This window comes from Camelina sativa, chromosome 13, assembly GCF_000633955.1.
Source record: "Camelina sativa cultivar DH55 chromosome 13, Cs, whole genome shotgun sequence".
Lineage (NCBI taxonomy): Eukaryota > Viridiplantae > Streptophyta > Magnoliopsida > Brassicales > Brassicaceae > Camelina > Camelina sativa.
Window position 1 is genome coordinate 9,623,945 of NC_025697.1, and position 16,292 is coordinate 9,640,236.

Genomic DNA, 16,292 nt, shown 5'->3' on the forward strand with positions numbered 1-16,292 from the left:
CCCATTTTTCACCTCGCCGCTTTACCTTGAGACTCTATCACTTCTCCGCCGTATAGTTTAAGGTACTGTATCTCTCAATTTGTACATTTATTATTTATAACGCATGGCATCTGAAAGACTAGTTTTACGGTTTCATGTAAACAATCTTAATCATCGATCCGTTTATCGTGTTTTAGTCGATCGGGAGATGCAAAAACTGAGGCTTTGATGATTGTTGTTGTTTAGTTGCTTAAAGGTGAGGCTTTGATGGAAGGGTTACGATGTAGGCTACGATTCTACGTGAATGCCCATAACATGTTTGCGATAATGCCTGAGAGAAACGTTTTATCCGGCGAGTCCTCTTTTGGACGGGTATGGGTGAGGTTCATGACCAGCAGCAAGCGTGTTCAAGATAGAAGCAGGGAAAAGAGAGTCCAAGAGCTCGAGATAGCTACAGAGAAATGGAAAATTGCTTCCAAAGTGATTTTTTTGATGGAGGTGTTGAAGGGTGAGCGAGATATGATCATTACCGTCAGGTCGTTGGAGCAGTATAGAAGGCAGATTAATTTGCCTAAACCGCATAAGATCAGCGATTTCATTAGAAAGTCTCCTAAGTTGTTTGAGTTGTACAAAGATCAGAGAGGGGTCTTGTGGTGTGGGTTGACAGAGGAAGGGGAAGACTTGTTGGACGAGCATGACAAGTTACTTGAAGAGAATGGAGACAAGGCTGCAGAACATGTGACTAGGTGTTTGATGATGTCTGTTGATAAGAAGCTTCCTTTGGATAAGATTGTTCATTTCCGGAGGGATTTCGGGTTGCCTCTTGATTTTAGGATAAACTGGGTCAACAAGTTTCCTCAGCATTTTAAAGTTGTGAAGCTTGGAGATGAGGAGTATCTTGAGCTTGTTTCATGGAACCCAGCTTGGGCTATCACAGAGTTGGAGAAGAAGACTCTAGGTTTAACTGAGGAAAACGATCACAAGCCTGGTATGCTTTCACTGGCTTTCCCCATGAAGTTTCCTCCGTCATACAAGAAAATGTACAGGTACAGAGGGAAGATCGAACATTTTCAGAAACGATCTTACCTGTCTCCTTATGCTGATGCACGTGGACTCGAAGCTGGTTCAAAGGAATTCGACAAACGGGCAATCGCGGTTATGCACGAACTGCTTAGCTTTACACTTGAGAAGAGATTGGTGACGGATCATCTGACCCATTTCAGGAGGGAGTTTGTGATGCCGCAGAAGCTGATGAGGATTTTTCTGAAGCATTGTGGTATCTTCTATGTCTCTGAGAGAGGGAAGAGATTCAGTGTGTTCTTGACAGAAGGTTACGAAGGGCCAGAGCTGATTGACAAGTGTCCTTTGATACTTTGGAAAGAGAAGCTGCTGAAGTTTACGGGTTACAGAGGAAGGAAGAGAGATATTCCAACTTATAGTGACACTTTGGACATGCAAGAAAGAGAATTGCTGGAGAGTGGTTCAGAAGATGAAAATTTGAGTGTTGAATTTGAGAAAGATGATGTGGGAACAGATGATGATGAGATGGACATTGATGAAGTGAATGATGCATATGAAGAGCATAACAAAGTTTAGAGAAAAGTCTCTAAATCATTTGCTGAGCAAGAATCTGATGGAAATTTTGGAAACTTTCCTCTTCCTTTGTATATGTAAAAACCTGACATTACTATCTTCACAAGGTTCATGAAGTTTCTATTCAAAGAATCTCTAATATTGTAGAAGAAGGGAAGTCTGAATTGTACACAATACCGAGTAGGTGGATTAAAACTAATCTATTTACATTTGTATCATCAATTTTACAATAAGATTGAAATAGACAAAAAAAAAAAAAAAAAAAAATAGATACCTAGCTAAGGTGTAAATTCAACTGTATAACATGCTCGTATAGGTGAGGGAAGGGGAAACCTATTATAGCTGTAAACATGATTGTGAAAACTCAATTGAAATCCACACTAGACTATAAAGAACAGTGGATCCCAAAAAAAAAAAAAAAGAGTTTAACAGAGACATTAAAAATTAGTACTAAGATTTTAAACATAAATAAAATTAATAATAGAAGAAGAAAGAAGAAAAGTTTATTGCAATAATCATGTGACTTTGCCAAATCGAACATTTTCTCTCCGCAGGCTTCATGTTATTTTTTAAGAAGATTCAAAATGTCTCCGAACAAAAAGAAAAATTTATAAGAAAACAAATAAAATAAGGTAAAAATAAGAAAAGAACCAAAGAGTTGATTCATCATGTCTGCGAAAAAAAGAGTAAACAGTAATCAATCTTTGAGGTTCAAGCAAGCCAGTCTTCTCCATCCATGCCTTCAATCTCTCCAATCTCCATACTGTAAATTACAATATCACACATCAATAATGTTACAGTAGATATAATCAATTACCACGATAATGGGAAAAAAGAACAAAATATAATGAAGAACACTAAGTTACCAAGCAACCAAACTTGAATAATACAAGCAATCACAAGAAGAATATATAATTATAAATTATATATTGGATGACGTCAAGACGGTTTCGGGACAGTTTCAGAAAAATGGGGTAAGGATAGTGTTTGATAGATGTCGGCGATATTATCATTGGATTGGACCATAGCCAAAAAAAAACAACGGACAGCTTCAGATCATGCAATAAACCGATGTGGATCCTTCTCATACCACAAGTTTCTCATATTGTTTAATCAATACGTTCAAATTTTTAATTATCAAAAAGAAACAAAAAAAAATTGATTCTGTTTTTTTTTTTATGTGTTCTGTCTCAAAACTCAATCACTGAAGTTTATGCAAGAACCGCCGCAATTTTCACCGCCGGTGATTCCGGAGGAAGAACACCGATTAAATAATTTAATTTAGCATACAAAAAAATAAATTATTATTAATTACCAGGATAAGGGAGGATTGTGAGGGATTGAGTAATGATCAGTGAGATTGTAAGGGTGAAACAATTCTTCTTCAGTTTGGTTTAACCACGAAGGGAACTCCATGACGTCACTAAGCTTAGGGAACACGTCATCTTCGACTTCTTCCGTCTCCGGTTTAATCTCCGGCGCCTCCACCGTTTTCATCATGAGCTCTGACCACCAAGCTGACGTCCCCACGTTGTTCTCTCCCGCGGAGGAAGAGGGTTGTTGAGGAGCTGAATCTGAGGTGGCGGTGGTGAAGGTGGGAGGAGGTGAAGGGGAAGAGTAGATGTGTGGATTAGTCGGAAAAAACGATGATGAGGAAGATGAAGATGATGATGATGATGAAGATGAAGATGTTGTCGATGAGGTTTGGATGTAGTCGTTGAAATCTTGGAAGTTTAGGTTTAACCCTAAAGGTTGGTTAGGGAGGAGGAAATTGAGAGACGGATTCGTCCAAGAAAACGGATCCGGAGGTGGAGGAGGAGGAGGGGACGGAGAGAAGAGATTAAGCGGCTGCGGTGGTGGCGGTGGTTGAGGCGGTGGGATCCTCGAGGCTTGTCTCATGGAAGCGCGGTGTTGTTTTAAAGCGGTGACGATTTCTCTACGAGCTTCAGCCATGTTGAGGAGACGTTCTTGGTAAGGACGGCTAGTGTGGAGTCGCCTCCTCACTTGTTTCTTGTGAGTTTGCGTTTGCGATTGCGTTTTGCCGCCGCCACCGCCGCCACCGCTTCCATCGGTTGTGGTGGTCATAATAGTAGTAGTGGTGGTGGAAGAAGCAAGTTGTTGCTTCACGAGAGATCGGATGTAAGTAGCTGAGACGCGTGGTTCTTGCTTGTTTGATCTGACCATTAAAGATTTTAATTACGATTTATATAACTACTAACAACATGTGTTTCTTCTCTTGAATCATTTTTTTTTTCTTTCTCAAGGCTTTTGTTTTGAGTTAGAAGAGATTGTAAATAATGATGAAGATGATGAGATTTAGACAAATGTCTCCGGAAAGAGAACAGAAAGAGAAAGAGAGGTGATGAAGGAGGAAGAAGAAGCAAAGCCTCGTGGGTGATATAAATACTCTGCTCTTCTCGCCCAATATTACTGAAATTTTATTTTTGTAAAAAAACTCGAAATTATTATAAAAATTGAGACATATTTACTTCAGAGTTAAACAGTGTCTGTGTGTGTGTGTGTTTTTTTCTCTCCCAATTTTGGCAAAAACTGAATTGTTTTTTTCTTTCATTAAACTTTGCCGTAAATGGGTCTGTTTGGATGGTTGGGCACTTGACAGTAATTGACCAAAGTGTCCTCTATGCTCAACAAAAGATAAAATTGGTAGAAGAAATTGTGTTAATTTCTTTTCTTTTCTTTTCGTGTAAGCAAATATTTAAAGTGACTGTTCCCTGAAAAAGAAGTCTAAAATTTTGTATCCACTACAAGACATGCTAAACTGATACTACTATATTTAGAATAATGTAAATGGTAAGAGATAAACTGTGTGTTTGTCTTGTGTAGTAATCTTAGCAACATGACTTCCCCAATAAAAAAAAAAGGGGTCTTATCGCAACAGAAGATTTTTTGATTGATTGAATCTAAAGATAGATAATGAAAATTATGCAGAAATTTAAAAGGTTTGATATATTTAAAAACAACAAATGTCTTTTTTTAAAAAGAAAAAAAAAAATTCTTTCTGTTTTGGGAGGGGGAGGGGGGGGTATTATTGGAGTTTTAGGGAAGAGAATCCATATGACACTAGTCTTCTGTTAAAAGCCTTTGTCTGTAAGTACAGTGGGACCCACCTACATGAAGATCAACAAATGCTCTTTTAAATGATTTCTTTCTTTTTATTTTTTGCATATATGATGCAAATATTAATATTCTACCGGTCACTTTATAACAGACATTGAAATTTTTACTAGATTCGATTTAGTGAAAAAGAGCCGTACCCTATATAACTTATGAAGATATTTTTGATTCTTGGAATTTTACCATTTTTTGAAATTTTATGTGAAAGTACACAAATGATATAAACACGAATGAATTGAATAGAGTATTACCATATACGATCATTACCCATTATCCGTTTATTCCGAGAAACAAAACAATGGTCTACTACGTACATACATACGAGATTTGTTCAAAACTAACTAGTCAAACGTTTACAGATAATGGTAACTTTAGTTTGTCTTGATTCATGCCTAAATCTAGGATCTCATACTATATTAGTACACAGATTTAAGGAAACCAAAATACATTAATTCGAGAAACCAAAATACAGAGATTTTTTTTTAAAAAAAAAAGATTAATTCAAGAAACGTAAGATAAATATAAACGAAATTAAGAAGCAGAAAGGAGAATATATACCTTTTTTTTCTTTTTCTAACCGTAGTTTAAAATCGATAGGGTTTCAGTAGATGCGGTCAAAGAAAATGTGTAGAGCGACTATTAAATTTGAGCTTTATTTGACTAAGAGACAGCAGTAGTTATCTAGTTTTTATTTTCTCCATCAATGGATGCAGAATTGTAGTAATAGTTATGTTATTCACCAAAAAAGTTGTTGTACTAAAAGAGATTGAGATTATGACAACACCACAGAATGAGAGAGGGAGAGGTATGGTGAAAAAGTGTCTGCAGGCAATACTGTGGGGATATATAAAAGCAGAAATAGTCCAAATTCGAGGTTTCTTTCAAATTCAACTCTCTCCCTCTCTCTCCCTCCCTCCCTCCTTTCATTGCCAATGTACTATATAATTCAATACGGCCCTTTTTCCTAATTTCACTTTCACTCACTAAAAGGGTGTCATTAGAAATCAAATGTTAGTTTTCTATTTTCCAACCGCAGATCATAAACCAAAATTATCTTAATTAAAATAACATTCTAGTAATTGTTGTGTTGGTTTCTGATAATTAATTACATATGGGTCACCGGTGAAGTCAAATTAAAAGAATTGCAGCTTATAAAGATTTGCAAGTATGGAATTATTATTATCTTTTTCTCTTACGATATTGCGATATATGTAGAGATATACGTGTGTGTGTATTACCCTGAAGAGGGAGTGAGTGACAGAGGTATGGCCAATTTGTTTTCTCTCCTTTTTTTTCTCTTTGGCAGAGTTTTTTCAGACAGCAGTACTAGTGACAGTAAAAGTAATTTCTGTATCACAACAGATATCAAAAAATAAATCATATTCCATTTTCTTAAAACATTTATTGCACATTTTACTCCCTAATTTTACTCTTTCATATATCAAAAAGATAATGAATGTAACTTTAGGTTCACTGGTTCAGTAACGTTTTAAAATTGAGTTTGATTACACCATCATTCAAACACTTTCTATTTATCACCCGAGACATGTGCCCCCATCTCACCGACTGCGACCGACCGACGTTGGCTCTGCTACTGAGAGCCCACCAATATTTGTATAGCAACATTCATTAAGCATCATTTTAGTTACAAAAAGAGATTTACCAAGCATTTAAGTGTGCTGATGCCATGCACAACATGTATGTCAAATCGACAACTTGTTAATAATCTTTAAATCGTTCGATATACGACTAATTTAGAAAGGATTTAGTAAATAATGAATATTGGCTAAGTATAATTGTATAAACATAATTTTTTGAGAAATTTAATTAATATATCGAATTCCTTTTTTTTTTTTAAAGAAAGAAAAATACGCTATGTAGGTAAAACAGATTCAGGTATGTATGGGACAAAGAAAGAGTCAACGGCAGACTCAAGAGTAAAGAAATGAAAGGTCGTTGGTAAAACTTTGTTAGGGAGAGTCAATAATTACTGCTTTAAGTTGGAAATTATTCATATATACTCGGATATAAAACTCTCATTTTCTCTCATCCCCTTCACTTAGTATATTTATTCTTATCCGGTAAAGATGATTTAATCTGGCTGTAATTGTATGTAGATCGTATAACTAGTACGACTTTTAAATGTGAATATGTAAGTTGTGACAAGAACTATTTTACTGGCGCTGTAAGTGATTCATAATTTTGTTTCTTTTGTTTTTATAAAATTATGAACTTTAATTACTTAAAATATTATAAAATATTAAGATATTGCTAACTTAGTTTAGTTAATCCTCACATGAAGCTAGTTTGATGAGTTGCTATTGCAGTAATTGATCTTCAATCATATCAATATAAAAAAAACTTATGAGGATTTTTTACGTTGTATATATATTGGAGAAAATGTAGCAGCGGCTTCTCATTTCCATTTTAATTTTTTTTTTATTGTGATTCACTAATATATGTATTATTGCATGCATGCACATGCGCTTCACTGTTTATCATTTAGTTGTCAATTTTGGACCACCCTCGACTTCCTCCGTATTTATTCACTTTTAATCACTACAACAAGTCGTCGTTGTAAAGATTTTTATTTAATTTTCACATTTATACTTTTTCTTTTTTCACATTATATGTAATGGTTTCATCTATCAATGTATTATATTATAAAATATTTTTTCTTTTAATTATTAGAGTCTAGAGAGGTAAACACTTACAAATACATGACTGTTTAAATTTTATATATGAAAACGTAATTATGTAAAACTATATTTATCTATCGCCAACGCATAAAGTAAATAAAAGATGATAAACGTTTACAAATTGCAAATTTTGGTTGGTTCCCCCAAGAGATGGTATAATTAAGTTTATTTAAGTATTCATTTTCCAAATAACTACAATCGCGCGATAGTATCGTGTTACTGGCAGAAGGAGTCATGGTTTGAGCGAATATGTATAATTTTCTATTACTATTACCTGCTACTCATAGTTCAAAGTCAAAGCTTCTGCGTTTTATTTGGGTGTGATTGGCCTCCATTAATTGCTGTTTTCTCAAGTTATGAAATTCTATCTCGCTAGTATATGGTTCACTTCAGAAATAAACTATTTCTTTATTTTGGATTACATAAGTATCTATGCTGTTTCCACTTTTTTGCAGTGAGGAGAGGACTAATATATAGTTATGTTACACAATTGGTTCTAAAAGAATTATATTCATATTGTTTTAAAATATAACACCATGAGATACAATATGATATGTGTAAAGTAAAGGATGTTTTATAAAGTACTTTCGAAAGAGTAATTTTTGATGAGTAATAGACAAGTACACAACTATACATCATAAGAAGAACGATCATTAATTAAAGTTGACAAAAGTAAAAACTCAATCTGATAAACTTGTTTATAAAATGAGGGAAAAGACACAAAGATAAATATCCAGATAAAGACGAGAGATGTGAACCGTGAAGAAGTGGATAAAGATGCAAATGCTTTTGGTTTTAGTTTTGTTGTATAGAGAGACCACCAATTCCACCAATCAAAGCCTTTTTTTGTTGGATTCCGTTCACACCAATGCCCAAGCGAATATAATATTTTTGTCGTCACAAATCTGAATCCTAATCATTGTATTTCTCACTGCTATAGTAAGAAAATGCAATTTACTAAACACACCAGCATGCATCAGAGTCAGCCTTTGCAGTCGCTAGATTGCTGTGTATACAAAAGCAAAAATACTTAGTAACCAAGAATGTTTATCTCTTCAGTGTACGTAAGATCATATAGCGTTAAATACTTATCAGAATATTAATATATCGAATATGACATTTGATAAACGTCACTGAGTTTAGAAAACTTTCAAGTTTCAAGTCTAGAATATATTGCAAAGCGACGGTTACAACTTGTTTCGAAGTAACTATAAATTCCGCCAAATCTGTAAATTGCCATGGACATGTTCACAAATCTCGTTTAGTATACTGATTACAAAATTTCAACTTTAACATACGTACAACTCAAGCAAATTAGTTAATTACTGGTTTAACTCGTATCATAGTCATAGCTATATGCCTTTTAACTAATTAATTTAATCTTGTTTTTTTAAATTAATCTTTTACCAATAGTTTAGTATGTATGTTTTTATAATATTAACTTGTAAAAAAAAAAGAATAACAAAGTGTGGAGTGAATCGTGCTTTTAGGGGTTTTCTTTGTGTAAACCGTCGGAATCGGTATTTGGGCAACCATAAGACATGTTTTTAGTTGGTATACATATAATTAGCTCATAGAAATGACCAATAACTCGGTATATATCTTATACAAATGTTTTGTGTCTTGACGTTTAACATATGGAACCTGCATGGCTGCATATGTAAGAATTTGTCTCGAGTACAATATTATTATTAGGTGTGTATTGTCTCGAGTACAATATCGTAGTATCTTCACATTAGCTAACACTACTGGGTGTGTAGACACTACGATGAACAATATTAGGTGTGTATCATTTTATTTCGTTTTCCGCTTTGTGTTTCTTCTATATCAGTTAGTAATCATTCAAGTGGTAAAATCTTAGCGCCCAATGGTGATATGTTTACCAATCCATTCCGTCGATATACACACAGAAACTAGAGACCGGTTTGATGGGTTAATGGAGGAAGGTAGTGGGCTGAGGATTGATGATGTGACGCATCCTAATAAGAACGGCAATCGTACAACTTGCGGCTGTAAGAGAGTAAGAGAGAAAGAGAGAGATAGAGAGGTCCCAGTGACAAGTGTCATGACACGTGGGCCGGTGGTTTAGGACCCAATCAGAGTGAAACTGCCACGTGAGATCTTTCCACGTTCCGACAACAATCAAAGCTTCCTTCTGTTTCCTTCCACCATCCTTCACTCTTTTCTTTTCCAGCAACCTTTTTTTTTCTTTTTTTCTTTTTAGCAAACTATCAAAAAATGTGGACAGTAAAAAAATGAAATTCGATATTTTTCTAGATATTTACATTTATCTTCATCGTACAATAGAAGGTACATTGTTCCAAAATATCAGGACAAACTCACCCCATTATCCTATCATGTGCTTAGCCATACAATCAATGAATCAACAATATGATCATATATATATAAGCTTTTAAGGATAAAGTTAGGAAATAGTGATACTTTAAGGATGTCTAACATGTATAATTGTATAGATACTCTAAGGGGACGAAAGGCTTGTGTATGCATCCTTGGTTCCACTCAACATGTTGGAAAGTTGCTTTATAAATTCACATAGATGCATATGTTATATTCTTAGCTTCGAGGGATGTTGCCTAACATATATGTACGTACAGAGCTTCTGCTATAGCAATACTGCTCGAGGCTGGAAGATTGTCTCATATATATATATATCCATATCGCACTTAATTACTGTTCACAGTACAAAATTCCCGTGATAACAATTTCTGAATTAGTAGCTATTTTAGGTTTAATTCATATGTTCATTCATATTTAATTATTTTATGACAATTAGATATCAAATATCTTCGTGCTCATACAACCAAAAACTTGATATTAATTATAACACTTGTTATTTGGAGCGTTATAACGAGAAGGGAGGTATATTACACTGTTCAATAACAGTTAACAAACAAACATCTGAAAGGTGACACCTCTCGATCGGTCGTGACACTGTGACTTTGCTCAATGGTTCCTCGCTGTTATCATAAGAGATAAGACTACTAAATATTGTATCAGATTTAATTAATTTCTGGTAAAGAAAAATGGGTTACGGGAGGAAAGATATATGAAAATTGTAGCTGTTAGTCAAAGTGGTCCAATAGCTTCTCTATGTGAACCGGCCACCGCTTCCATTCTTTCAAACATTTATGCTGCGGTGGAGAAATCCTACATTTTTTTTTTTGACAGATATATTCGTCGATCAAAATATGTAGAAAAGTGAATAAAATATATATGTAGAGAACACTAACCATAACTTAATACGTTGATGATAACTCGTCCAACAACTGAGAGATTGGTTGCTGTGACATACAAAAGTCCTTTTTTGCTTCCTAAAGAATTATGCGGCGGACATAAAAATTGAGCCTATTTAACTGATTTTTTAAGATGACACGTGTCACAGTTAATTGGAAATATTGTAATTTGTAAGAGTATGATTACTGGGCGTTTCTCGTTGGGTTGCTTGTTGGGTTGCTTTTGTATTTGGGTCCCAAAGAAATATTAAAAAACCCATAAATGAGTCCATTTTGCTGAGTATCGTTACTGTCAGAAGTATTCCGAGCAACGCCTTAAGAACGAAAAGTGGCGTTACATGAGAGGTTGGTAGGTAAATATAAAACCGGGGGGTTTTTTTTCTCATTTCTTTTTCTTTTTCCTCCCGACTGTCTCTCTCCCTTCTCTCTCGTTTCTAAAGGCGACAGAAACGGCGATTGTTGATGAAATCGGAGAAATCAATGGATTCGCGTCGAATCCATTGAATTTTCCGGCGTAAAGTGGTTGTTTGTTGGTTACCCAAAGGCGACGACTTCCAAATCGGCGTAACCGTCAGATAGGACGGTTTAGTTCTCACGGCAAACGACGGCGGAGGCTTATTTTGGTGAGACAACGATGGCAGAGGTTTTCTGGTGGCCTACAGCGAACGGTGAGGTCCACTGGCTAACGAATCGGAGACGAGATGGTTCGTCTTCTCAATTCCGATCTATTGCATGTATGTTGATTCAATTCCGATCTATTGCATGTATGAGATTATTCTGTTGTTAAATTGATTATGAGATTAGTTTGATGTTCAATTGATTATGAGATTAGTTTAATCAACCGGTTATTTGCTTGATTGGGAAATTAGTGTTGTCTCATTACGATTTATTGTCTGATAGTTTTGGAGGGTTTACGATTTATTGTCTGATAGTTTTGGTTGAGATTAGATATGTTTGATAGTTTTGTTATATGGGTTTGTGGTTGTAATCGAAACTTTCTTTTTTTATGAGATTAGTCTGTTGTTCTTATTAAGAGTAGAATGTTTTTGTTTTTGTTTTTTGTGATTTATATTGACTCTTTTTACATGTTTGTGCGAGGTCAAATGGATTTGATTTGGAGTGGTATTCATGAAGCGGACACAGCTATTGGATTCTCTTATTTGAAAAGGTATGGTACGACAGCTTTCACATGTTGTTGATAGTTATTGTTTGCGGTTGTGTGTTGGGATGAATTAGTAGCTTTTTCATGAAACACTAGTGTTATGTTTGCTTTGTTTGTGTATAAATAATTGTGTAAAAAGGTATGGTCTTATAAATGTAATAAGTGATGAGTTTGATCAAGTGTTTGAGTATGAGTTTGTAATTTATTTAGTGTTAGATTAGGTAATAGTCGAGTCAGTCATTGATGATTGCTTTTTGTTTGTTGGTTGTGATAAATACGGATAGTACTTGATTAGAGAGATACTTGTCGAGTGGTTGGGTTTGATGAATGCTTCAACATCAAACTTATTGTTTGATGGTGTAGGGTTTGTAGGTTGTTTTAATGTAATAAATTTGTGGTTGTTGTAGTTTAGGTAAAAACTTAAATTTCAAAACCCAAACCCACTTGTTTTGAAAGTAAACTTCACCTTACCATCTAACCTTGAGCTCAATATAAACCCTCCATGTTAAGCACTGATATGTTACGGTTTTGACTCACTTTGATCCGTTTATTTGATAGTTTTGTAGTTGTTTGAGTCCTTTTCAGGTTATAATAAGAGGCTAGGAAGCTAAAAGCAAGGATTGGAACAGCAGGAGCAATCAGAGCAGAAAGGAGTTGAATTGGAGCAGAAAAGCTGATTTTAGACCCAGGAGCACATGCTCCCGATTTCCGAGCACATGCTCCCAACTCTACGGTTTCATGACGACACGTGGCAAGCATCTAGGCGCCGATTCCCTGCCTAATTCCCCTTATTTTAGGCGATCCTTTGTGAGAGAAAGAGGGCTGAGATCGCTTTTTAATAGGGAGATTTGAATTTGGAATCTTTCCTTATTTTTCTCTACTTGTATGCTATTTAACCTAGGGTTTTTAGGAGAGAGGGATATACCTTTTTCTTTTGTTTTTGAGCGACGTTTTTGTGAGAGGGAGAAGAGCGGCTACCTTGTGAAGCATTCTCTGAACCCTTTTTATTTTTATGTCATTGAATTTCTCATCTTTTGCTATGATTCATTTCTCTATGTCTGAGTAGTTTTCTTTGCTAGATTAGGGGTTTCAAAAGGGGTTTCATGGGTTAGCAACAGAACACAAATAGGGCTTTATATAATCGATTGTCTTCACTATTGTTAGACTTAATGCTTAGGTTGATTTGATCACCCAATCTATGATTCTAGGTTTATCTATTCATCAAAAGTGTAATAGGTTGCTAGAAAAGACATTAGTGGGCAAATTATCCTAGACCTGCGAAAGTTGATGTGTAGGTGATTTGTGAACTTATCATTCCTGTTCTTTAATGCTTGTCTGCGATTCTGGGCTCAAACGACAGTTTAGGGTTTATGGACCGCCGAGCATGTGCTCCGGATGTCTGAGCACGTGCTCCGCGTTTCCGCACAGAATCGATCAGATAGAGTTATTGATACCACGACAGTGGATCAGTTTATATTTATGTTTGAGTTCTAGACTGGTACTTAATCTATGCCCTGAATAGTTGTTTAGTTGCTATCTCTGAAATTCCCGAGAATTACCCCTGATCTAGTGTTTTGCTTATTGCCTTTTTATACCGTTTTAATCGCGTTACTGTTACCAAACAAACCCAACTTTGAATTGTCTTAGCTTGAAATTGAACCAATAGAACCATAGAGTAAAACTTGGTCTTCGTGGGATTCGACCCCTAAGTACTACTTCTTTGCTGTGCACTTGCAGTAGGAAAATAGGGTTTAAAACTCTGTGTATCAAGTTTTTGGCGCCGTTGCCGGGGACCAAATTTTTACCTTTGGTTTTCGGCGAAATTACTAGACTAAGACCTTACTGATTTGTCTTTCTGCTTCTTCTTTGCGTGTGTTTCAGGTGCATGTCAAGAAGATCTACAAGAAGAAACAACACCGAAGAACTAGTTGCTTTGTCAGCCGCAGAGCTCTCTTTGGCAGAAAGAACAAACCGCAAGAACAGAAAGTTTCAATCCGTCAACATGGGTGACAACAGAAACAATGAGGATATGGCTGCCGAGTTGCAGCAACTTCGACAACAGTTGGGGCAGTTGCTCCATGCTCAACACGAAAGAGCCGCGCCGCCACAACCGTCCATTGGGGACAAGGACAACCCGCATGTGTTCTACACCAACCGAGCGGCGATTGTTCCTCCCACCATCCCGAGACAAGATTTTGAGATCAAGCCACAGATGATCTCTCTAGTGAAGCAGCACCTATTTCACGGTCTCCCAGCTGAGATTCCGATGGACCACATCGAGAATTTTGAGGAGATATGTAGCACCACTGGTTCAAATGGGATACCGCCAGACTTTCTGAAGTGCAAGCTCTTTCCCTTCTCTCTTGCGGATAGAGCTTCACGTTGGCTGAAGTCATTGCCACCTGGGTCTCTGACATCATGGGAACAGTGTAGATCTGTGTTTCTGGACCATTTCTACACCAAGGCTAAGACTGCTGCCCTGAGGAACAAGATTTCCTCGTTCCAACAGCACACTAGAGAAGCCTTCTGCGAGGCTTGGGAGAGGTACAAAGAGTACCGTAGAGAGTGTCCGCACCATGGATTCAGTGATGAACAGATTCTGGGCATTTTCTATGATGGAGTTAACTGGGACTACAGAAACGCTCTCAACTCGGCCAGCAATGGGGATTTTATGATAAAGTCTAAGGAATGAGCATATCAGTTAATTGAGAACCTAGCTGCAAGCTCCAGCAACAAGGCTCCTGAGTATGACAGGTCCGTGAAGGTCAACAGTGTCGATACGCAAAAGATCGACGAGTTGACAGCCAAGGTGAACCTTCTTCTGAAGGGGAGCCAGAAAACTGTCCATTTTGTCGATGAGACCGGAGACATGCCGCTAGCTCAGGAGATTTCTGATGGAGAGGATGAAATGATGGAGGTTAATTATGTGAGTGGGCAAGGTTTTGTGCAGAACAGGGGTTTCAACCCGAACTACAGAAGCCATCCGAATTTGTCCTATAGAAGCACCAACGTGGAGAATCCTCAGGATCAGGTGTATCCGCAGCAAGGAGCTCAGAATCAGATGGGTTATCAGAAAACCTTCTCAAACAACTTCCAAGGCAAACAGTTTGTGCCCACTCAAAACCGTTTCCAAGGGGGGAACCAGCAGGCATATACAAGCGCTCAGCAAGCACTGCCTTACACCAACCAGCAGTTGGGACCTTCATCTGCTAGCAGCTCTCAGGATGAGCTGAAAAACATGATGCAACAACTCTTGGTGAATCAACAAAAAGCTTCAGTGGAAATCAACGCTAAGGTCGATACCATGTACAATGACCTTAATGGGAAGTATGAGGCAGTAATGTCACATGTGAAGAAGCTTGATGTTCAGGTTGCACAGACTGCTGAAGCCGTGAAAAGAACTCCTGGGACTCTGCCCGGAAAAGGGGAAGCAAACCCGCGGAACGAGTATGTCAATGCGATTGAGCTAAGGGGAGGAAAGAAGTTACCCCCTAGAGAAGCACCATCCGCTAGGCTTGACAAGGGCAAGGGTATTGCTGAAGAATACCTTCCTCAACATGCTGCTGAGACTCCACCGTTGAGTCAAAAAGAAGCCGAAGCATCCGGCGAGCATGTGCTCCCACCCAGCGAGCACGTGCTCCCGACTCCCGATCAGACCGTTCCTACTGAGGTACCTCCTGCACGCGTGTACACCCCTAGGGTTCCTTACCCTGTTCCTCCTAAGAAATCTCGCAAGGATTTGGAGGATGCAAAGTGCAAGGAGATGTTGAGAGAATTGACGGTAAAACTACCCCTAGCTGATGCTGTTCAGATGATACCTGCTTTGAAGAGATATGTGAAAGGGTTAGTTTCTGGGAGAGTGTCAGAGGAAGAGAACGTGATGATGGTTTCAAGAGAGTGCAGTGCTGTGCTGCAAAACAAAGTGCTAAAGAAGAGAGATGATCCAGGGCGATTTGTCTTATCCGTGAGAATCGGTAAAACGATTTTTGCAAACTCCCTCTGTGATCTAGGTTCCAGTGTGAAACTTATGCCATATTCAGTGGCTAAAAGGCTCGGATACACGAAATTCAAGTCTACACGGATTTCGTTAGTATTCGCGGATAGATCCACCAAGCGCCCCATAGGAGTGTTGGAGGATATACATGTCCAGATAGGGGATACGCTTATACCAGCAGACTTTGTGGTTCTGGAACTTGAAGAAGAACCATGTGACCCCCTGATCTTGGGTAGATCATTCTTATGCACAGCTGGTGCGATTATAGATGTGCAAGGGGGAGCGATCGATCTCCAGCTGGGGGATATGATCGCAAGGTTTGAGATGAATAAGCTGCTCAAGAAACCTATGATAGATGGTCAGACTTTTGTGGTTGATGATGGTTCAGAGGTTACACATGAGGTTACCGATGAAGTTCTCACTCTCGATCCGTTGGAGGTTGCCTTGACAAAGGCAGAGGGTAAGTATGGATTCTT

General features: G+C 37.4%; 2 protein-coding genes across 3 annotated transcripts; one reads left to right on the forward strand and one right to left on the reverse strand.

The window, feature by feature from the left end:
- On the forward strand, positions 1–2,256 carry LOC104736207 (protein ROOT PRIMORDIUM DEFECTIVE 1-like). Of its 2 annotated transcripts, none has more exons than XM_010456155.2 (2): positions 1–62; positions 177–2,256. In XM_010456155.2, exon 2 carries the CDS (start codon positions 247–249, stop codon positions 1,573–1,575), a length of 1,329 nt encoding a protein of 442 aa, XP_010454457.1. In that variant the 5' UTR covers positions 1–62; positions 177–246; the 3' UTR covers positions 1,576–2,256. The 2 variants fall into 2 exon arrangements, with proteins under 2 accessions (XP_010454457.1, XP_010454458.1); XM_010456156.2 differs by having other exon boundaries at positions 226–2,256.
- On the reverse strand, positions 2,073–3,991 carry LOC104736208 (uncharacterized protein DDB_G0280205-like). The gene is made up of 2 exons (XM_010456157.2): positions 2,888–3,991; positions 2,073–2,335 (listed from the first exon to the last, which is right to left on the reverse strand). The coding sequence occupies exons 1-2, from the start codon at positions 3,754–3,756 to the stop codon at positions 2,284–2,286; spliced, it is 921 nt and encodes a 306-aa protein (XP_010454459.1). The 5' UTR covers positions 3,757–3,991; the 3' UTR covers positions 2,073–2,283.